This window comes from Pseudochaenichthys georgianus, chromosome 10, assembly GCF_902827115.2.
Source record: "Pseudochaenichthys georgianus chromosome 10, fPseGeo1.2, whole genome shotgun sequence".
In the NCBI taxonomy this organism is placed as follows: Eukaryota; Metazoa; Chordata; class Actinopteri; order Perciformes; family Channichthyidae; genus Pseudochaenichthys; species Pseudochaenichthys georgianus.
Window position 1 is genome coordinate 23,803,752 of NC_047512.1, and position 23,873 is coordinate 23,827,624.

At 39.9% G+C, this 23,873-nt stretch overlaps 2 protein-coding genes across 3 annotated transcripts; both read right to left on the minus strand.

Moving 5' to 3' along the window:
* Positions 1-6,573: 6,573 nt before the first annotated feature.
* On the minus strand, positions 6,574-12,571 carry LOC117453332 (cell adhesion molecule DSCAM-like). Of its 2 annotated transcripts, XM_034092147.2 has the most exons (14): positions 12,408-12,568; positions 11,987-12,325; positions 11,665-11,793; positions 11,408-11,569; positions 11,246-11,316; positions 10,249-10,495; positions 10,088-10,150; positions 9,912-9,986; positions 9,055-9,183; positions 8,773-8,937; positions 8,126-8,178; positions 7,076-7,178; positions 6,961-6,991; positions 6,574-6,865 (listed from the first exon to the last, which is right to left on the minus strand). In XM_034092147.2, the coding sequence occupies exons 1-14, from the start codon at positions 12,448-12,450 to the stop codon at positions 6,808-6,810; spliced, it is 1,668 nt and encodes a 555-aa protein (XP_033948038.1). In that variant the 5' UTR covers positions 12,451-12,568; the 3' UTR covers positions 6,574-6,807. The 2 variants fall into 2 exon arrangements, with proteins under 2 accessions (XP_033948038.1, XP_033948039.1); XM_034092148.2 differs by lacking the exons at positions 6,574-6,865; positions 6,961-6,991; positions 8,126-8,178 and having other exon boundaries at positions 7,075-7,178; positions 12,408-12,571.
* Positions 12,572-14,756: 2,185 nt separating this feature from the next.
* LOC117453890 (hepatitis A virus cellular receptor 1 homolog) lies at positions 14,757-17,139 on the minus strand. Its single transcript, XM_034092927.2, has 6 exons — positions 16,982-17,139; positions 16,470-16,805; positions 16,340-16,396; positions 16,032-16,117; positions 15,431-15,524; positions 14,757-15,277 (listed from the first exon to the last, which is right to left on the minus strand). The coding sequence occupies exons 1-6, from the start codon at positions 17,022-17,024 to the stop codon at positions 15,201-15,203; spliced, it is 693 nt and encodes a 230-aa protein (XP_033948818.1). The 5' UTR covers positions 17,025-17,139; the 3' UTR covers positions 14,757-15,200.
* Between the last annotated feature and the right edge of the window lie 6,734 nt (positions 17,140-23,873).

Below are 23,873 nucleotides of genomic sequence, written 5' to 3' on the forward strand. Positions count from 1 at the left end.
TGTGTGTATGGGAACACGAGGGGATAGGATGTGATTATGAGCGCAGAGCTGACAGACAGAGAGATTGGCGTGTGTGTGTGTCTGCGGATATGTGTGTGTATCCCCACAGGGCCTTTGGTTCCCTCTCTTCTTTGGGACCAACTTAAAAAACACGAGCCATGTAAAAACACGCAGGCAGTTGTACTTTTAGCATTGTTTACTTATTCGGAGAATAGTGCAACAAAGTGCCAATTTATTTAAGTAACTGCATCTTAATTCACATCTGTGAAGAAGTTTCATGCACAAGTTCAGTTGCTGTGTTTATCTCCTGTCAGGTTTTCAAAAATATGGAACGAGAGAGAGAAACATCAAGTCCACAATCCTCGATATATTTTTCATTGCTGCATCTCTGCTTGGGCAAAAGAAACTCTCTCCATCCTTCCCTTCAGTTGTTCTCACTTTGCATGTGGATTCTGTCTATTTACTTATTGTATCGCCTCTGAGCTCTCTGATAAGTCGCCGCACCTCCAGGGTCCTCGGGTGATGTGATAGGGCTCGGGGCCTTTGGTTCCCTGGCCACTGCTGTGAAACTCCATTCAGATGATGAAACAGCGGTGCAGCTGTGTCTGGGCTCACGGTAGGATGCTGGTGTCGTTGTGGCTCTCTGCGAGGCCGAGGCGAATACTCACTGATGGAAGAGCCTCTGGCCCATACGTCTTCTCACTGAGAGACCATTGTGAATGTCATCGGCCTGTGCTTGTGTGGTGTGTGTGTGTGTGTGTGTGTGTGTGTGTGTGTGTGTGTGTGTGTGTGTGTGTGTGTGTGTGTGTGTGTGTGTGTGTGTGTGTGTGTGTGTGTGTGTGGCCTAGCATTACCATCCTTGTGGAACTAAATATGTTTACACACTCACATGTGGGGACTCGCCTCCCTTATGGGGACATAATGGAGGTCCCCATGAGGGGAATCATTAATTTTAGGGTTAGGGTTAGGTTAAGGGTTAGGGTTAGGCATGTGTTGGTTATGGTTAAGGTTAGGATAAGTCTCCAGGAAATGCATGTAAGTCAATGTAATGTCCCCCGAAGTGATGTATACATGCATGGTATGTGTGTGTGTGTGTGTGTGTGTGTGTGTGTGTGTGTGTCTTTATACATGCTGAAAAGTCCAGAATAGTCACTTTTGAAAGCCTCTAACTGGCTCACGCACACCACAATATCCCTGCGCATATATGTGTGCATTGTTAAATCATTGGAGTGAAGGAAGAGGTTAGACAGTTTGTCCAATTATGTTTCAGTGTATGTGGTACAACTGACAGACAGGTGTCGGAAAATACATATTTTTTCCATAAATCCTGCCATGAAGTTTGAATGTTGTGTGTCACAGGGAGAATGGAAATAACAGCGAAAGATAACCTGGCAAAGCACATTTCCACAGAGTCTTCCCTGAGGTGATGCAAGACTTTAGACAAATGTCTTGTTTGTTCACCACTGAATGGCCATCTTTCAACCATGCCAGCACAAACACACTCACACACAGAGATTTACACACGGGATCAGATCATTTTTCTCCCTCATGAAGTAGGTAGCGAGGATATTACAAACCAAAATCATAACGCATTGCCGTAGGCCAGAGGTCGGACGAGGAGAGCAGAGGAGAGGCAGCTGTGTAATATAATTATGTGACAGATAAGGGGAGAGATAGAGAGAGATGAGAGGAAAAAGAAACGGAGAGGAAACAATTTAATTCAAGAAAATATAAAGATAGCATTGCAATACAGAATGGCAATGTTTTGGATAACTACTTCTCAAAGTCGTATTAAAATGCAGAACACTGGTTTAAACAGACAAAAGGTATTACACAAAAATTACGAAAAGGAAAAAAAGAACAACCAGAATGCCTCGATCAGTCTCTGATATGGAAGAGATGAGAAACATCGGTGATGGCATCAGTACAGATATGTTGAAACAGTTGCAGCAAATGTAAAATGGCTGTAGTTAAATTATTCAATATTATATTTTAAAGCAGGACATACGCTGCAATTTAAAGTGTCTAAATATTCCTATTTCCCTAATATCCTTCATTGGTTTTATACCCAAACATAGAACAATAGATCAGATACTGTCCAAATATTTACTCAAAAACCATGTACGCATTTATATGTACATGATACTCTTTTCTTTTCATTGCTCTGAAATGGTATTGGTGGCAAAGACTTTGATTACATTGGCCAATCATCAGAACTACTACAAAACACTTCAGCCCTTCAACTTGACTTAAAGGAAAAAAGGAAGTAACGTGTATTTTATAATGAAAAAGAAAATAATATATTTTGAGAGACACAACATGGATTCAAACATTGGCGTGAACATACCTAGGCCAAACGAGTATTGCTTCAGGACAGGTTTTACCTTTAATATGGAGCTGAAGTTGGGGGCCTGTCCATTGAACAAGAGCACTGGATCACAGTTGAAAGAGATCGTCTTGAGTTCTGTGAAAACATTCTGACAGTCAACAGGCACAGAAAACAAGTCAAATCAATAAACTTGAATGTTATCATTTTCGATGAGAGAATTTTAATCAGCCAAATTCAATTAAACTTCTCATAACAAGTCAACCCTAACTACATATACACTAGTGACCATATACTCACCATTGAACCTAGTCATCATGAAAGAGAATGGCTAGAAAGAGAAACGGTTAACGGCTTAAATTGAGACAAAAGTGTGTTTTATCACAAATATTCACAAATTGACTAAATATTTAAATTCCACCAAAAATCTTCAGTGTCTCACACTTCCACAACACTAATTCAAACTCTTTGAGAAGGTCACAAAGCAAGTCATAATTCTATAGACCCTTTCTTTTTTAACAGTTATTTATCCTTTTTTCTAAATATATGATGTATATGTATAATTAAATAGGTTATATGTAACTCTTTCCTTTGCAACATGTTTGATTCATAACGTCATGCCAATTAAGCCAGTTTAATTTAAGTGATAAAGATTTGGAGATATGGTCGGATAGATAGATGAACGGACGGATATGAAAGGTTTGTGTGTGTGTGTGTGTGTGTGTGTGTGTGTGTGTGTGTGTGTGTGTGTGTGTGTGTGTGAGAGTCTGAGTGTGTGTGTAATAAGTGAGAGAGTGACAGCAAAGAGCCTTATCCTCCATTAATAACAGCCACTAATCCCCTGATGTGATTACCTCTCCCTCCCCCCTCCTCCTCCTCTACTTTACCCCCTCTCCCTCCATCGCTCCACACTCTTTCTCCCATTCAGCAGCGCCAGCCACTTGTCTTCCATGGCAGGGCTCAGCTGGTCCAATCCCCTGAACAGATCCAAGACTTCCACTGTGTTCAGCTGCCAGGACGATGGAGGTCTTCCAATTTGACGCCTCTCCTTACTAGAGCTCGCCTCTGGGCAGGTGTATAAAATAGCAAAAGTCAGTGGTGTTAGTGCAGAGAAGGAAGCACACTTAAACAGATTAAGACCCATGCCTCTGTTCAAAGCTCTGACACGTAATGCTGCCTGAATGAGAGGTGACATGTGATATAAATCGTACAAGATATGGTTTTGGATGTTCAAACGTTTATGGAAATATCTGCAAGCATTAAGGATTATGGGTGTGCAAAGGGAGGCAACAAGCATGTCAGGATAGCTATTTCTGTCCTCAATGACTTGCTGCCAAATACATTTTTTTCTCCAGCTTTTGATAAACTCGCTACATCAATATAAAGTCTTGTGTTTCTATGGAAACTTAGACCTCCGAGAAGGTTGAAATTTGCCACTTAGCTCCAGATCTGCTCAATAGTAAAATGCTTTGAAAAATCGACACAATGCGTGTTCAGTTTACACCTGCAGACAAATGAAACTATGTGCATCCACGCATTGTCGAACGTGTTTTACATACACAAGCTTTTAGTTGAAAAGCATGCAGGTACAATTTAATAAATGAATTTGTATTAAATCAGTGATGTCTCCACAACACAAGGCAGGTCGATTTCTTTAGAAAAAGTGTTGCGAGTATTCTTGTAAATGTTAAGGAGCGGTAAGAAATCTTAATTTTAAATCCTTTGTACAGTAGAGTTATAAAAGCATAATGCAGACTGAATATTATAAATTGTCAGAGAAATGCTCTTATACTGTACGCACACACGCGGATTGATGCAGGTCCCCCGGTGGGAGCGACAGTGCAGTGAAACATTGTACTTGGTTTACTTGGTCTACTTGGTGATGTCTCCATGGTAACTGTTATGTCTGACCTTCAAACATGTGCGCTGCTTTCCATCTGGCTCAGATCGGCTAATCAGATCACATCAACACACACATAAATGCACTGTCAGTTCTCATTACGAATGAAGGGCACTCTTTGTGATTTTGAGATCATCCAAGTTTGTTCTTAGTCAGTGTAACCTCTGCATTTCTTTCCAGCAGAAAGGCATTTTAGGATTGCTACTTGTTTTTATTCGCACATAAGCATGCTGCTGCTTAAACAAGATGACAAGTTCCCTTAGAGCTGCCGTAGTTTGCTGTGGGTTCAAATGCAGACTTGATTCAATTACTTGCCTTTCATCACCAAATAGGCCATACCCCGGCATGCTTTCACAAACTGCCCTTTATTTCTGTCCTGTTCCACACCCTCATCTGCTGTTAGCCAAATTCATAAGGAGCTCCAGAAGGGCCAACATCTGGAGGCTCCTTAGGCCCAGGGCCGTGCATCCGTTTGGGGGCAAGGAGGCCTGGAGACCAGCCCCTCCTGTTGAGCTCAGCCTTTGGTGTGTGTTGTACATTCAGGGTCTCCACTTCCTGAGTTCTGGTGCCTTTATGTGGCCACAACCATAGCACATGATTTATTACAGTACTAACTATGTCCCCACTGCTAATACTGCCATTATTATGACCATACACTCCCCTCCTCCTTCCTCAATCTCCCACCTGGAGCCGCACACTGAAGCCTTTACCAGATACGGCCGACACAGCTCTGGCTGGTGTGATTATGTTGTTGCCTTAATGGACGTTTGGCCTCAGTAGAAGATGTTTGAAGAGGGTGGGGGAGCCATGCTGCGGATGAGGTGACAAAGTTGTTGGGACAGTGACACAAATTGTTAAGTGAGATCAGCTGTTTCCATTTGTGTTCCCAACTTGTTGTGTTGTAAACTAGTTTTCTGCCTTGTGTGGTTTACGGGTAGAAGGTCTTTCTCAGGGGGAACCAGGAAAAGTGGGGGTGGAGGTGGCTGGGAGGTAAACTAGAATTTGGCTGTGTGGCCAATCAAAAGGACCTCATCAAAGTCCCTCAGCCAGTGCTCCCCACAACCTTCCTTGCCTCTTTTCCTCTGTTTATGTAAGCGCTACGCAGTGTAATCAGCAGGGCATGAGCAGAGAGAAAGATGGATGAAAGGAGAAGAAGGTGCAGAGGTGTGGAGATGGAGTAAAGTGTTTGTGTACACAAAGCCAGAGTGAGGAGGCAGAAGAAAGAGGGAGAAGGGCAGCGGACAGAGGAAGTGAGGGGTCCAGAAATGAGAGCGTGTCCAGAGAGGAGGGATGTGGTGGACTTGTGTTTACAGGCCACAGTCACACAGAGCACTGTGGCTTTGTGTGTCAGCACTAGGACTTTGTGATGGGTTACCACTGCAAAAGAATAATCAAGACATATTTACACTACAGTAGAAAAGCATTCAACTCCTCAGGAAGTGTACCACTTTAGCATGTGAATATAGAAGCAACAAAAACCACTGTTCCTTCATCAGTAAGTCACATGCATCCTTCAAAAAGTATAAACAAGGAAAAAGGAAGTGGAAGCCCATTTTAAACACCCATTTATTCATATATACATCCCCTATTGTGCCATGTTGTCCCCTCTGAGACACCAGCTCGGGTATCCCCCTGTGATCCCCCATTAGTAACAGACTCGCTTGCAGGCAGCTGCCTCAAAGCTCCACAGAGGTATCGGATCTCCTCCTCTTCTTCATCTCCTTAATTAGAACAATTAAGAGATTTACAGGACAGATGGATGGAAATCCAGCTGGCTGTGGTACCCGTCCCTGAGGAGGACTGACGATGAGGAGGTGAGATCTGAGTGAGGCAGCACAGCTTTAGAGCATCTCACTCGTATGACTCTGGCTCCCTCTGGTGGTCGTGTATGGATACGGTCAGTGGTTGTGAACATAATCGTTTTTTTTATGTTTTGATCCAAAGGTTTTCTATTACTACTATGAACTATTATTTTCTGCATATAAATATTGTGTTCGCTATAACCTGAACCTTGTTTTTTTTAACTGAACATGCTGAGAGTTGATACATCCGTTACAGCTGGTGGTTTGTAACCTGATGTGTTCATTTTTCTACATGACTCAAAATGTTTAACTCGATACAATAAAGTACATGTATATACATATAGCGTAAAGCAAAAATAGCAAATATGTGGTATCATTTCTTTACACATAAAGTTGCATACAAGACATAACAAATCCTTTGATTTCAGTTGAGTTTTATGCAATCAAATAGCCGATATTGTGTTAAAATGAGAAAGAAAAAAATAACAAAAATTAGTAATAAAGTAATGCAAAAAGTGCAAGGAAGGATTGAAAGTAAAAGTCCATTTGCGTTAATGTTGTGATTAAAGTTTATTTAATGATTAACACATTTGATTTTTTTTTTCTTTTGGTTAATATGAATCAACTTAGCACACATATACATTTGTAGTAGATATCATTTCTTTCCTCAATACCATAACAAATACACATATATATATAAACAATTCTATTTAGCAAATGTATTAAAATGTTCTGTTTATTTGTAAGATAAAGCCTCATTTTGGAGGATGTTTAGAGATTCACAGATCTTGAAGTGGCTCCGCGCCTCTGAAACGAAGCGCTCCATTGGTCAGCCACCTGCACACAAGAGAAAGGTATTGTCAATAAACCAGGTTATCTTTAAGTGGCTTATTTTTGCTATAGAAATGTGTCACATCCTGCAAACCACTCACATGTTCAGGTTGCCTTTTTTCTGTTGTATTCCTTTATGAATAGAAAATACAAGATTCAGAATAAAGAAGGAAAACCTTTCAGATGGGTTTAGTTTACACTGTTCGGAATACTCACGGAGAAGCTTCCATGTTGTTACCATGCCAACAACCAACAGCACCAGCACCACTGGCACTGCGATGGCTGCTAGGTGACCACCTTTACTCTTGTCAACGCTCGCCTACAGAGGGGGTTCAATAAGTTCACCCTTTCATGCACTGCACATTATCACATATCTTGTAATAATTAAATGGCATGAACAGATGTAACCCTCTAGGGGGCAAAACATCAAAACAAGCTAACAGCTACCAGCTAATGTTGTTTTTAGCTCGTCAGAAAAACAATTGCCCAATGTCCCACCCTGTGGATACACAGAAATATTAACTTTAATTTGGAGAGACATTTCTGGCCTTCTCTTTCTTCAAGTTCTGTTTTGGTCTTTACTCAAACCTGAGAAATATAGCATTATTTTCACTTTTTCAGTTTTTTGTGGATTTTTCTTTTTTTTTAAACTGCCTACCGCAGGGGATGATGAGCAGAGGTGAAAAGTGACTTCATACTTTGAATGTAGACCTTCTTACGGTGCTTGTGTGTGAGGTACTTGTAATTTACTTGAGTACACATTTCAGGGAGAAATACTTTTTACTTAACAAAATCTTAATGATTAGTTTGGAAATTCAGATTAGTAAAACAGTATACAAATCAACGTATAGCTATTATTAAACATGATTGCTCCACAAGGCAGTATATAGATGAACTGGAATTAGCCCTAGCTTTACCAGCAACATTATTGGTGTTTACATTGATGCATCAATAATTATAATCCAGTTGTGTGACATATCCTTTTCTGACAATGGATCAACCAAAGATACATTTTGAATGCAGGACTAACTTTATTTCTACATTGGTTCTATTACTACTTTTACTAAGTGAGTACTTGTTCCACCACTGTTGAGTCTCAGTCTCACACAGAGTAAATGTATTGTATGCTATAAATAAAACACAATGTGCTACAAGAGGCCAACTCTCAGTGGGTTTGTCACTCTCAGCAAATTGATTAATTTAACACAGCCGTGCTATTTCTTAATATGGAAAGAAAACAATAATAATGATTGTTTTCATACTTACAGCAGCATGAGTGTCAGTAGAAATGGTGCTAAGGACATCCCCCCTCTGATGACCTGTCAGACACCCACAAAGGAAATTAGCTAAGAGGGTGTTTTTCAGAAAACTGCTGAATATGCAAAAACTAAAATGCTATCAAGGAACAAATCTGAGAGTGCGAGTAAGGGCCACTTCTTGAACTTTTCAACCAAATGCATCACTTGAGATTTATGCAATATCTATCACAGTGATAATTGAAGAACATTATGATGCATAATATGAGTATAGATTTAAATATTTGTTTTCTTTTTCACTGGGATTTACCATCTCATCTCATTTCATGTATTTTGTGTATTCTATTTCATTTCATTTTTTGTCTTACCTTATTTTATTTTTATCAAATTGTTAGATTTTCCATCTTATTTCCCATTAATAATGACATTCGGTGTTTTCTCAATGATATCTTATTGTAGAGAACTTTGGGCTGCATTTCTTGAATGAAAGGTGCTACAGTATACAATTAAAGCTTGAGTAATATAATCATAACTCATTTTAAAAACTATTGTGATAACGAAGTATGGTTCCTTTTGATGGTGTACCACAGTAACATACAATAAAAAACACAAAAACAGTAATTTAAACAAATGAAACAATTCAGAAAAACGTGATACCTCCTTCTCCAGTGGTGATGGTGAGGACGTTGCTGGCTCCACTGGTGGCCAAACTGTTCTTGGCAAACATGCGGATGTTGAATGTGGAGGGCTTCATCTCTATTATTGTGGCGTCTGTCTGGTTAGAGCTGAAGTCAATAACTGTCTTTATGTAATCCCAGGAGGCTGTGAAGAAGGGAGCAAAATAAGATTTAACATAACATACCCAGCAGGAATGTGAATTCTTTTACAGTTACAGGGAAGAAGCAAGTATGTTTTTATTCCATTAGAAATGCCTCATACCGTTAGCTGATTTGGACTCCAGGTAATAGCCAGTGATGGGAGTGTCTCCTTCAAACCCGGGGGTCCATACAATGGAAAATGTATTGTCTCTGACCTCCTTTAACTCAACCACCGGGGGGTCCGGGGGCACTAGAGACATGCAGCAACGTTTTTTTGTATATACAGCTTAGTTTATTTAGTGAATTTGAAAATGTTTCTTCTGCATATAGATTGTAATGATCATGGCATGTAACAAACCACAGCTGTGATAAATGAATCTACACTTAAGAGACACTTTGACAGCACATTGAGATCCAACTTGAATTTGGGCATTTTTCATGAGAGACTGTGGAAGACCATTTAAAGGTCTTTTAAACTATTTTTCATCAATATATTATAGGTCTCAGATATATACAAACATGTCTCTGAAGTGTTTGGCTGGAAACACCAAACAGAGCATTGCAGCATTACCCATAATCCCCTCAGCCCTGTTTCAAAAGTGCTGATTCTCTGTCTGTTACTTTAGATGAAAATAAGGAGCCCCTCCCCACGCCCCTCTGAGAGATATCTGGTTAAAAAGAACACAATGGTGCTCTAGGAGGAGATGCAGGTGATAAGGGTGGGGGGGGGGGGGGGGGGGTTACCTTGGTTGGTGATTGGCTAATGGTTACACAAGCCAAAAAAAAATTATGACATAAAGTGGCCAAAATCTGATCAGCTCATTTTCATATAAATGGATCAGGAGTCTCTTTACACAGAGGGGACACATGTTGATGTATGGAAGACATGAACAAGTGGATTTTGCATAATAGGTGACCTTTAGATAAAGTTAAATTGGATGAATTGTGGCTAAATAAATTACTATATAGGTATAATACCTGATGTGATGCCTGGGGTGCTTCCTCCCCAAACAGTGGCATCAGGAACACTCTGAACTGTGGAAGTTGTGTCAGCTTAGGACATAGTAAAAAAAACATTATTAAAACATATTTTATTTCAAGTTATTTATATTGCTCTCAAAATGTTGATAAATGATTCGGCCAATAACACATACCTGTTATCCATGTGGCAGCAGTGGAAGAAGACTTGATATTTGACACTGTAGAAGATTTGTGAACTTAAAAGAGAAACATTTGTATTAATATCGAAACTGGGATGATAAGAATGATTAAATATAAGTCATACTTTGCTATCCTCTCATGTGACCCATCTTACCCTCATCCAGAGTGGAGCAGAGAGGAGCATTTGAAGCCGGTCCTATTCCTGCGTCGGTTTTGGCCTGTATAATCACGCCATATCTGGCAGAAGGCTTCAGGTTGCTGAGGACGATGCTCTCTAGTTCCCGTGTGGCCGGCACACTCAAGTGCTGCCACCTTTTAAACTGTTGGCCTGCAGGGTCGTACTCTCTGTAGCTGATGCTGTAACTCCGAAGAACCCCGTTTCTTAGCTCGGGCCTCGGAGGCTGGATGAGAGAAAAGGATAATAAAGTATTTTACACTCCTTTTCTTTTTAAATATATCATATACATCAGGGGTGTCCAAACCTTTTTCACCGAGGGCCAAATACAAGGCAAGGCAAGGCAAGTTTATTTATATAGCACCTTTCAACACAAGGCAATTCAAAGTGCTTTACAAAAAACGAATGACATTAAGAAAATGGCATTTAAAATCAGTCATTAAAAAGAAAAGATAATAAAATAAACATTAAAAGAAAAAATACATGGATAAAAGTTACAGTGCAGTTTAAGATGTGAATAGTTCAATTAAAAGCAGCGGCAAAAAGAAAAGTCTTTAGTCTGGATACAGAAAAATATACGAAGGGCTGGGCCACTCACGAGAGGTATATTGCCTCATAAGTTCAGTTATAAGTTGGAAAAATCAATCCAATGTAGGTAAATTATTCTTGATACTTGAAAAGGCTGTTAGAAAAAACATGAATACTGTTTAATATATTTGAACATATATTTAAGTAGTACAATATAAGACAAGCAGTCATTATACTTTTTGAATTTGCTAAGGGCCAATTCAAAATGGTCCGCGGGCCGCATTTGGCCCCCGGGCCGTAGTTTGGACACCCCCGATATACATGAATGAACAATTCCCAACACAATAACTTGCTGGGTTAAAGGTAAGCCATGTAGAGAAATAAAAAATCGAATAACCTTTGGAGAAGATTTTTGAATCCATATGCTACACATGTTTAAAAGCTTTACCTTCCACGTGACTTTGATGGTGTAGGAAGAGAGGGGCTCCAGCTGCATATCCAGGGGAGGACCCTCTGGTGCTGCACATTTGAACAAGTCATCCATCAAAACTGATTTGAGTCCTACACATCTCAAAATATTTCTGAAAACAATAAATATGAGTGAACCTACCTGCTTCTTTCGTTGTGAATGTCAGAACATTGCTGGTGTCGCTCCTGCCCACACTGTTGATAGCAAACATGCGGAGGTCGTAAGCCTTGGCCGGTCGCAATTCCGCCAAAGTCAGCTGAGTCAGTTTAGGATTATAGACTTCAGTTGTCTGTCTAGAGGATACTGGGCAACGGGGACATATATTTCAAAAGATAGAATTAGCTGTAAAATGTCCAAATTCTATTAATATTGAGATACTTTTATTGTGCTTCCTTTACACTCTATGATGTGTAGATCAATCAAGTAGGATTCAATAGGTTTGCCGCCATCAAACACAGGGCTCCAGCGGACAGTGACAGTTCTCGGCTTCACCTCTCTTATCTCTACCTTCGGGGCATTAGGGCGTACTGAAAAGAAGTACAAACTTAGTTAAATGCTGAACAGTGTTGTAACAACAAGTCTAACATAGTGAGACTCCAGTGATATATCAAGAGACTTAAATGAAAACATTGTTATGTTGACTTGGTCTCTTAGAAGTTGTGAGCAACAGATACTAACATACTCCCCACAGAGATCATAATGTCTGCCTGTGGGTCTCACCTGCCACCACAGTCAGAGTCAGCTGGTGTTTGTGATCATTGAACCAGCCAGGTATTTCCACACGGCATCCATACATCCCGGAGTCGCCCTCCTCCACCTGCCTGATGGTGAGCGACACATCGCCCTCACCAATATCACCCTTGAGCAGGTACCGCTCCGACAGTCTGCTGGTCACCGTGGTCCCGTCTGCCTTGATCACCTCATTGTCACAGCCACGGTTAGGGATGGCTCCTCGACCCCAGCATGCAGGAAGCTTGCCGTGGTGCTTGGCATCATAGTTGCATATCAAAGTTACATCTTCCCCCACCGTGGCTATGATGCTCTCTGTAGATACACAACCTGGGAAGGCAGAATGGAACCTTATATTAAGTAAGCAAATATATTATAAATGAATAAATGGGCATTGTCATGACTTTCTTACCTAGGAGTAGACAAAAGAGGAGACTTCTACCTAAAGAAAACATTTTACTCTCCTTGTCTCTATCAATTTGAGGATACGGTCCACCTGCTCCACGACACTGAACAAAACCACAGTGTGGTTTCTGCTTTGAAATCCTTCCAAATCACATGATGCCGTCCTTGAAATGCTCACACAAACAACTTTGCTGGCAGAAGAGGAATGTAGAAAGAGCCATTTCCTTCTCTGTGGTTTTGGTTCCTTATCCTAGTGGTTTATTTTTGATGACTAGACAGAGAACAAATGAAGATACTCTGTCCTTGTTTTTTATCAGTCTTGATACGGACAGAAGGTAATTTAAGAAGTTTTAAACATTAAAATTCTAAACTTCTTAACTGGATGAGCAGGTTGGCATCCAAAGAGATTATACAGTCAAATGTGGAAATACATGTATTGCAATAGAAAGTATTAAAAATAACTAAACTCAGTGAAAATCAGTGCTAACTTCTATTGTCAGCCACACAAACACAACATTAAAGACGTATAATCATTATTTTAAATTCCAAAAGTATGCCCTTAAATAGAATACTGATGAAGAAAGAAAGTCTGGGTTACTCAAGGGACATTTACTGTTGCTGAGTAAACATTCGGGTCTGCCGGATGTTTAGTAACCCAGCAAAGAACTTCCTCTTCGATCACTCCCATACATTTGTGGTCGGTACTAGCCACCTCAAAATATTTACAACTAAAAAGCTGTAGATTTATTTTGTCATTTAAAATGTTTGTTGGATTGCAGAATGAGACTATCAACAATTGTGTACTTATGCACGTGGGTTCAGACAATGAAAAAATAAAATGTGACTTACAACTGTAACAGTTAGGATACATGCAGACTTGCCACAATCTAGATGATTTTCTCACATCAGTCATGAACTTTCTGTAAACACTGTCACGAGTATTTCTCTTAGCAAGTATTCCTTCCCCTAATTTCTGGGATTAGGTTTACATTGCTAAACTTCATTGAGAGAATACAACATCAATACAGCAACATAATCAGCATTTACTCTATAGTGATTTTCTTTTACACTAAGTATTCACATAAAACCAGAACTGCAACAGAAACCGAAAGGGCGACTTTCCCTCACTGACATGTGAGAACATGCTGATATCCTCCATATACAGGGTTTACAGCTAATTCTTCAAAACAAGCTCAAAAAGGGAATGTATGTCATTGTCTGTTGTGTTTCTTTGGCATGTTTGAATTACAAGATACAAACAATAAAATGAGTTAAAAGGTTGATGGACTCACATTTTGAGAGTAAGCAGTGTGTATGCAACAAACCCAGAACATTGAGGGGTGCATTCTGTAATCTTCTCTAATGTGATTGAATCCTGTAGGTGGCATTGTGTCCACAGCTATAAAACATCCACTCGTTGTTTTAATACAACAAGATTAAATCTGCTATTGAAAAAAGGAAAGGGAATCAATTAATCTGTAGGATAATTTGCATATTCTGAGCCTTCCTTGACACACATTAACCCTTTCTAAGAGCGGGAGAGTGTAAACTGCTGTTGCCAATTTGACACTTCTTTTTTCAGATTGAGTAACGGATGAGAGGTCAAAACGTTTTCCCTTTAATCTTTAACATTTCAATGGATGTATTGGCTCAGGTTTCTCCATTCTTACCTACCCTACCTGTAAGGTGAGGTAGCAATAGCACTTAGTGAAGGTTATGGAAAAAACTTTTTTGCTGAAATCTGATGGGATAAAATGGCATGCTGCCCTCCACCCAGCATAGTTCATTAAGAGCACTGTGCTTCCTGTGTTGGTTCTGAATTGTGGCATTGAGTGTGATTTAAATTTAGCAAACCATCCAGTAAAGATAAAAAAAAATAATCCGACACACAACTCACAAACTATAATCCATTCCACAATTTTGGAAAATAAAGAGGATTATAATTATTTTAACAACAAAAAAACTACCGCCCTGCCCGTTCCCCATTTCCAAGAAGACTTTAAAATGCTCGACTATTATTGCTACAGTTTTATATGTGTTCCATAAACATGCAGCATGTAGATTTTTGTTGAAAACAATATTGCCTTGTACTTTTGATTTTGTTTCCAGCAAGGTAGAGGTATGTGGGATGTGTAATTTTCCTAATGAATTCTGCACACTACACTCCAATACAGGAAAAAGATTGGTGTTTGAGTGTGTCATAATACAAAAACAAAACATTTTACCTCACTGAGAATATACCGTGTTTGAATGTGAAGTTGAGCCATTTACCTACTTTATTATAGCATTACTAAAAACAGTCATTTTTATGGACCCAAAATTGAGCAAAGAAACAAAAAGGATATAACATCAAATGTAATTTTACAATACAATTTATTTTTGCTGTTTGCAATATACAATTATAAAATGTAATCCATCTTTATTCAAAACATTTTGAGTAGGAAGAGAATTTTTTTTAGATCTATATTATCTTGATAATATTGCATTAAATCCAATAGGTGGCATTGTGTCCACACGTATAAACCATCCACAGGCTTTTAAGAGCCGTGCAATTCATTTTTACCAGACAAACAGCAACTTGATTAATCTTCAGGATATTTTCTCCGCCACACATTTGCCTTTTTTCAGAGCAATCTGAGAACTATAAGCTGCTTTACTGTGGAGAGGGCTTCAAAGGGTTTCACTCTAAAGCTGAAGCGGTGGAAAGAGCAAACACATGAAAAGCACAGACATTCAGCAAGCAGTTATTTAGAGACGCCATTGTCCTCATCATGTTCATCCATTTTGCACATGGAAAACATTATAGTACTTCATAAATGTTCTCAGCAGTTGAGATGTTGACATCTTGAAGTTTCCTCTTTGGCAGAAGTCTTCTCCCTGGTTTGAAGAAAAGCAAACATTAAATTATACACTCAGTCAATAAAAGGAAGACCCACTCAGTGACTTCAACTCAATAGACACCCACTTTAAATGTGCAAAAATGAATCTGAATGGCACTGAGTCACAAACTAAAATCCATTCCAAGCATACCAAAAGCAGAGACGAGGATAATGATGATAGCGAAGAAGAAAAGAGCTGCCACTCTGCCAATGTTCCCCACCTCCAGGAAGGCTTTAAGTTTTTCCTGCAAAAGAAATGAACCTTATCACTGTGCCATAAATAAACAGCATATTGAAAATTAATTGTATATTAAAAACTGTAATATATACTTGTACTCAATGTGTCACTCCCAGCCTATACCCACACCCACACATGTGAAAAATAATTCCTTTGAAATAAAAATGAGATTGGAAAGCTGCATTATTATTATTCTGATGATGTTTGTAATTATTATTCAGATTTTGCCAAATCTTTCTTCAGAAAATATGTCAGGAAGAAAGCCAGATTAGCCAAGACATGAGCTTTCAATAAATACAAAGCTTCCATTAGAGTTTTTTTATTTGTATTGAAAGCCAACACCTCTTTAGGTCTATACGTTCTTTCACTTATGTTTCATTAATCACGTCAGTCACTGTAGCTGCTAATTTAAATAAATCACATAAGAGTAGAGAAAAGCATTGATCTTTTTTTATAAATAGCATATTTATAAATACTGTAACATATAGTTTTAACTCACTACCAAACAACACACCTCAGTTGATGCCATTCCAATTACGTCCAATGCTAGAACAGGAACTTCCTCATCTTCAGTTGAAGCAGCAAATGTTGCCAAAAGTTCTTTAAGGAGTAAAAACCACAAGTTATTATTATGTAAAAAACAAGGTTATGCTCAACATGTAAAACAATGAACTGCATTGTTCTATCCCTGAATACAGAACATTGCTATAAAACAGCTGCCTAGATACATTATGAATTACAAAATATAAACATCTTGGTCAACAACACACATTTTAAACATTATTAATTAATGTATTTATTATTTCACAGGTGATTTCTCACCCTGGCTCACACCAACAGTAGGTCTCCAGTCCGGGGTTACTGGTTGTTCGTCGGGGGCTGGCAAAAAGAAAATACCTTAATGCTTTGAATTAGGTTCATATTCACACTGGGTGGGTTTCGTGAGCTTTACCTTCCTCCATGAGCAGGTGTGTGTTGAGCTTCAGGTCATTGAACCACCCTGGGATCTCGACCCTGCAGCCGTACACACCGGCATCACTCCACTGAGCGTCCAGGATGGTCAGCGACACGTCTCCGCCCGACACCCGGCCCCAGAGCTGGAACCTGGAGGACTTCATGGTCAGCACAGTCCCATCCGAGGAGAGGATGGTTCTGGAGCATTGGGATTTGGGCACCATGCCTCGTCCCCAACAGAAACTCAGGACGCCGCGAGTTTGGGCGTCATACCTACAGGGCAGAGTCACATTGTGTCCAACGAGGCCAGTGACTTCAACGGTGCTGGAAGACACTGTGGAGGACAGCAAATGATCAACTTAGATGATACGATGCAGGTTGCATTTGTAATTAATAAATGTGAAGCCTGCGATTGCATCCACACATGCAAGCACACACACTCCATCACACTCACACCCACAGGCAGGCTAGAAATACAAGAGAACTATAAAAGAGAGAGTATCGACTCACCTTGGGTCAGGATTGAGAGGCACAAATAAAAAAGTCCACGCATGTGTGTAGGCTATTGTATTACAATGTCCTGAAGAGATAACAAGATACACTTCTCCCCACACTCTCCTCAGTATGGATGATGTTATTTACTGAAGCTTTCACTTCCTTTTTTTGAAAATTAGGAAGGAAATCAATGTTAGTCATGTCTACATATGAGCCTGACTGCTTGTGATGTGCAAAGAGCTCATATCTGCTGGTATTACCTAATCTGAGATATTGTCTATTTAAACATCATGACCATTGTCCAGATAAACATAATCTTATGGGTATTATAACAAGAAACGTTAAAATACTTTGTATGTACACACATTATGCAATCCCACATGTATTCAGAGTAGGGGTGCAGCTTATTTTAACTATTGTATAATCTGCCAATAATTTAATTAATGATTATTTAGGCAATACAAATGTTGTCGTTCTGAAACCCAAAGATCTCAGATTAATGTGATTTTAGAAAGAAAAGCAGGAAACCTTTGAACACTGGAAAGAGCATGTTCTGCCTTTTTTGCATTGAAAATGATTTGAAGAGCACGACTGGTAAAAGTAGTTAAGGAGATTTATCTTTCGATCGTTGCAGTTCTTCTGTGGAACGTTTAAAAGAGGCCAGAAGAAGATGACACATACTTAAACAGGAAATGTTGGTGAGTAAGCTGTTTATAAGAAGCCTTATTTTCTTGTCTGTTTATAGCTTGTGTGGACTGTGAGAAAAATGGCGTATGTCACTGTTGGCTTTTGAACTGTTTCGCACTGCCTACAGCTTTCGGGGTCCCAGTCCCCAATTTGCCACAGGGGTCAATAGTTTTATTTAATCTTCAGCAGTGATAGTGTTAACTGGTGTATCAGTAAAAATTGTGGAAGCAAACTGAACATTGTTGTTATAATTGCTTATTTTCAAGACACTTTTTATATATTTAAATAAAACGTGTTTACAGTGTTAAAAATAACCACCTTTACCCATTTGCTATCCTTTATGAGTGAAAGCATTACCCTTAGCCCAATCCTATTTAAGAAACTACGCAAAGTGAGCAATAAACTTGAAATTATCAATTTGATTAGTTTAGACCCTTACGGTACTGTAGGTCACCTAGTGGTTGCATTGTGTTACATTGTAGAAAAGGTGGTCAGTTTCTTTCTAATGGATCCTAATTGACAGTCTGTAAACACGACATGGCTTCCTCCTCAGTTGTCCTTCAAGTTCTTATTTTTGTCTCGTTCCACTGTCAAGCTTTGATGTAATACGTCATTTGCAAAAGTGACGTAATTGCTCACATGTCTGCCAATACACGTTATTGCTGCCTCACAAGTGGACATATTTTAAAAGTAAGGTAAAATGCACCATTGATTGATGAGTCTATATGTATGTGCACATGCAGGTCACCCTTGAAAAAGAGATATTTTGATCTCAAGGGGCTTCACCTGGTTAAATAAAGGCTACAAACAAACAAACAAACAAACAAACATGTATCCGTCTGTTACGGTCATTGTTATATGACTAATACTAATGTGAAAGAAGAGAGAGAGTGTGTGTCAGTGAGGACAGAAGTCAAATAAATCAAATGTTGTCTTCCCTGAACTTTGTGTGCCCCCTGCTCACCTCCGACCGGCCGTCTCCACCTGTCAACACCGTCAGCCAGCATCGAGCTGCTGCAGAGCGCCGCAGATCACCGTCCTCCCACAACAACATCCTGCGCCTTGTCACTTCTCATTTTTCTTTGTCTGGGATAATCTTTGAAATGAGTCACAGCTAACAACATGTGAATGTAAAGCCTTTCAATCGACACAAATGTGGTGATACTTACAAATAGCTGAATCTAGTTTATTTAACTGTTTAATTAAAAAGAATATATGATAGAGAGCAGTTTACCAAATGTATAACATCAAGTTTCTCTCCATTGTAGTGTTTATTCTTCTTTAATATAATATATCATAAATATCATGGAAATAAATGGAAATATTACTGCACTACAGCAGGGACAATAAGGTCACGGCTCCCTCCGTAGCCTTGTTTACTTGAATTTCCTGTCTGGGCTCACATTGGAGCCGTTGTCAATCGGCTGTTGAGATAAAGGTTTAAAAATGGCCTTTAGAGATGAATAACTGGTTTGGTGCGATGCCAATGTGTCATCTCTGAGAAATCCATGGCTGGGCGACTTTTGCTGATGTCTGATAAAACAAAATAGCAAACGAAAAGGAGAAGTGAAACGACAGAGGTCATTTTTAGAAACCGTGAAGTATTGCTGCCTGGTCAGCTCCAATCATGGAGGAACTGAAGCACAGAGTGACTGAGCTTCAGTGTGACTGAGCTAAAATGAAGACATATGGGTATACTTGTAAAATACATAGATCACAGCTTCTTCTTTTTTTGTCAAATTAAGTTTTGTTAAGTGATCCATCATAGCAAATGAACAAGAGAAAGTATTGATTTGCAATATTGCTGACCATAGGGATTGTTCCCTTCAGAGAAAATTTGCTGAGCTGTCAAATAGCTCCCCGGTCTTTCAGATTACCTCTAATCCCTAAATGTGTTTTCCTGATAAAATACCCTGGAGGCATTTGTTGACAACCGGGTGTTTGCGGATGCTTCTGCCAATACTGCTTTTCAACTGTTTAACACTGAATATCAAGCCAAGTCCTAATATCTTGAAATAGGAAGACATGGTGTATTGCACATCTTTAGTATGGATGTATCTTTTTGATGTCTTCACAACTTATGTTTACTGTATGCATGTAAACAAGAAGGGGATTGTTACATGAGTATTTCTAATGGAAAAAGAACACACTGTATATAAAAAAAGTCGTTAACTTATTTGACTAATAATGTTAGTGACAGTTAGAACTGCAAATCATTACGAGGTCAATGTGAAATGTATTTATACATTTATTCAACAACTGATGCTCTGATGAAGACCTCTCGGTCACCATGTTGAACAAATATTTTGGTTTTATCCGCCCTCTGATGACAGCTTGTTTATGCCTCCACTTGTCAACAGTATTATCTAGATAAGATAAAAAGGGCCACAAAGACCACCAGTATAAACCTATAAAACCATTAAAGTGTTTTTATAGGTTTATAGTGCATTACAGTAGAGCGTTGTAGCCTAAACATGAAGTGAGGAATGTTTAAGTGACAAAACTCTAGTGGCCGTATTAAAGGTGGGGTAGGTAAGTTTGAGAAACCGGCTCGAGATACACTTTTTGTTATATTCCATGGAATGCTCTTAACATCCCGATAGCAATGAATATTTTAAGTGCTTTGACAAAAAATCCATAAAAAAATGTCATCTGTGGCGCTGTAATACTGTAAAAAGTACAACCAATCCGTTTAGCCGATCAGCCTTCCATCTCGTGCACGCACAAATGTATCTCATGCCCTCATTGGGCGTGCATTGCGCGTTCATGTGTGTTGGAGGAGGTGCTCTGTAAGGAAGTCTGAAGGAAGGGGCGGATTCTTTTCGGCTGTGTACTTTAAAATGTTAGTGCACTCGAGCCGGTTTCTGAAACTTACCTACCCCACCTTTAATGAGAGGAGCCAGGATAAGTCAGGTGACGGTATTATAGAGCATCGACGTGTGTGCAGTGAGGAGGTCGCCATGGATGGGTCAACAAAACAGACTTTAACAAAAGACACATTTGTTAATTTTCTGTTTCCAACCGACAGTCAACATTGTTTGCATGACCATTACCGTCCTAGCCCCGAGCCTGTTTTTCAGGTCTCAGGCTCGAAAATGACATTCCCAGAACAAATGACCATATCTTCCCTTCTAAAAGGGTTACATTAATAATCTTTTTTCTCAAAGTAATGATAAACCTGTGAGACGATGCTGTCCTGCTTATAGTGGTGACAGATCACAAAACACTTCAATGTGTTGTATAAAGAGTCTAGTCTAGTCTACTGTTGCTGATATATGCATTCTCCAAAATGCCAATACATGTTTGCCCTAAAGAGACACCACAAGGAGAAAACAAGTATTGTGATGGTTGGCAGGTCCATTATAACACATCTGACAAAGTCATCTTTACTGACAGCCTACTGCCCACCTCATGAGCACGGCAAAGCAACACATTCAGTAATGAGACAAAACAACATTTCCACCATCATATCAAAATGTGAGTGAAATGTAAATTTAAAGCACGATACAGCCTGGTTAAATCAACATTTCCTGTGATGCAAAGATGACATCATTGGGTTTAATCCAATTTAATCCTAGCCTGTTGAGTCAAATATAAACCCAACATTAGATTCCACCGGGTCCGTCTGCTGCGCGTTGCGGCTGCGCCGCGGCGTCCGCAAGGATCGCGGCCACTCTAGTCAATGGGTGCTATTCCACCAGACGCGCCGCATTATGGCTCAGAAGCATCCCAGAAGCGTCTCGCCGCTGGGCTCCGCTCGAAATAGGATTGAAGTCTATTTTTCGACGCGACGCAGCCGTAAGGTAATGTCATGTATATATACACACACACAAACTAATTTTGCAGACCCTATCCCTCCGTAGTCTTTCAAGTAGGAGGAGAAATGCCAGCGTTCTCCTCCGGTTTACAGGCACAGTGTAAATATGGAATAATTATGATGATGAATGCATTTTTTTACCACTAAAATACAGCAACACATCTTTGATTCATGTCGTTTATAACTGGGAGCCGGCAGGCAAGACGCTCCGCTTCTGAAATGCTTCTGAAAACGCGCCCGGTAGGGTATGACGCCAGAGGAGGCCGGACCAAAACCGCGGCGCAGCCGTAACGCGCCGCAGATGGACCCGGTGGAATCTAGGGGTTAGGCTTTACACATTCCCTCAATAAAAAAAGTTCCTTTATGGAATCACTTTATGTTGATGATGAAAAGAGTAAGCCTACTGAAATATTATAATTGTCAATTGTCACTTTTTTCAACCATGAATAAGACTGTGAGCTTTAATAGTGTTTATTTTAGTAGGTTTGTTTGTCTGTTCTCAGTCAGTTAATTAAATTCCTCTGGCCATTTATTTCTAATTTCCCCAGCAAGAACATATTCTACTATGTGTGCCTATGTCCGTTTATGTGTGTGTACTTTGTACATGATGGATTTATGGCTGCCGCTGCCGCCGGCTGTGAAGCTCCAACCCTTTCCCCACTTCTTACTTCCCACCCTCAGCCCTACTGGGAGTGTGTCTCAATGCTCCCCCTCCTTTCTCTTAATAATTTTCCACCAGGGAGACCAGAGTTCATGGGGGGTTTGAGAGCGGAAACGCCACCAAACACTCCTGCAAGACACAGAGCTGGGTGAGTAAAAAACAAAAGGAGGCGCAGTTTAAGTCGAGTGGGAAATAAATCTGTAGGTGTGAAAGAGGATTAGAAAGCGTGAGGGAGGAGAGGAAACAGCGAAAGAAGGAGCAGTTGGCAGAGGACAAGATGTGAAGATCTGTCCAAGATAGAAATACAAAAACTTGTCAGTAAAGTTGCCTAAAATAAATTGTACATTGTACTCTTTAAAAGGACGGAGAGTTAATTAATGTAATATTACTCCGAACATTCCGGTGCTTTTCTTCGCCTCCCACACAGTGTGTTGGGACGATGCCATGGATCCTGTCTCTCTTGCTCAATGCAGCATCATTATGGGAGATATGGTTGTAAAACAGAGCTTTCCCACAAACAAGCTTTTCTGGATCAATGGCTTGAAGACGCTTGTTGTAATTTGTGTTGTGTACTTTGTAGGAGATAGTGGCCTAAAAATGGCCATGAGAAGGGTAGGATGCTGAGACCTGCTTCCATGCCAACACAACGTGAGGAAGGAGCCACTGAAAGATACTCGGCCAACATCATTCTCATGAGTTCAGTCTACTTCGACATAATCAAAGTGGAAAAATGTGCTAACATAAACATGCCCTTAAAGGAAAGATGATTAGGGATGTACAGACGAGAAGAAGTTCTCCTGACCCGAGGCTCCAACTCTTTCTCTCCGCTGGGAAACAAAGTCCTCTTTTCAAATCTCACATGGCCTGGCCACCCCTACAACTAACACAGGACAGAGATGCTGAGAAACCATGTGAGGACATGAGTAGTAGCCAGTATGGGAAAGAGTATCCTGGAGTACTAAGTCCCATAGCGGTAGTGATTTAAAATGTTTGGAATTTGTCATTTTTTAAGGTTTGGGTTAGCTGAGGCCACACATTAAAGTTTTATAGTTGTTGTTTTTTTAAGTAGTTTTTTTTATCAAGTCAAATGTAAGCTCAGAATAGGGATAAAACCTCACATAAAGAAGTTAAGCAAGTGCAGTTCGCAGTGTGAATCTTGTTGGCTGAACCCCAGCGGGATCTATCAGTGTTTTTTCCTGTTGGTGTGTCCGAGCAGACAGAGCCTGACTCAGCCACAATACTGTGAATCAACCCAAGGCCACGAGTCCTTGCCGCTAAACATGGCAAGAGTCAAGGTTCATGAGAAAATGTGTGTTCCATATTTGAAAAAGTGTTCACAAACACACACACACATTATTGTTGCTGTTGTTAAATATGGTGCATATTAGGGCTGAACGATATATCGTGTCATGGCGATATGCGCATGCGCGATATTCACATCGCAGGGACGTGCGATTTTATTCATCTTTTTTATAATTTTTTTTTTCCATTAATTTTTCGGACGTGCGATATTAAGTAGGTACATTAACTCAAACACGTAATGTTACAAATATTTTGCTGCTTGCTACAAAAGGAAAACTTGCGCGGCTCTCATGTCAGGGGTACTTGAGTGAGTGACATGCAGGCTCTGCATGCACAGCAAACCACCAATCACAATCATTCTTGATCAGATCACAGCAGGCCCCGCCCCGCTAGTTTGCAGACCATCAAATCACCGGTAAAAAATGAGCGAGGCACAGGAG

Coding starts and splice junctions, on each gene's coding strand:
- LOC117453332 (XM_034092147.2), bottom strand. CDS start 12,450: ATGTTTTCTTTAGGTAGAAGTCTCCTCTTTTGTCTACTCCTAG. Junction 10,151..10,248: donor CTGCTCCACTCTGGATGAGG/GTAAGATGGGTC, acceptor TTCTCTTTTAAG/TTCACAAATCTTCTACAGTG. Junction 8,938..9,054: donor GGAGTCCAAATCAGCTAACG/GTATGAGGCATT, acceptor CCTTCTTCACAG/CCTCCTGGGATTACATAAAG.
- LOC117453890 (XM_034092927.2), bottom strand. CDS start 17,024: ATGCGTGGACTTTTTTATTTGTGCCTCTCAATCCTGACCCAAG. Junction 16,806..16,981: donor CCTCTCAATCCTGACCCAAG/GTGAGTCGATAC, acceptor TGTCCTCCACAG/TGTCTTCCAGCACCGTTGAA. Junction 15,278..15,430: donor TATCCTCGTCTCTGCTTTTG/GTATGCTTGGAA, acceptor TCTTCAAACCAG/GGAGAAGACTTCTGCCAAAG.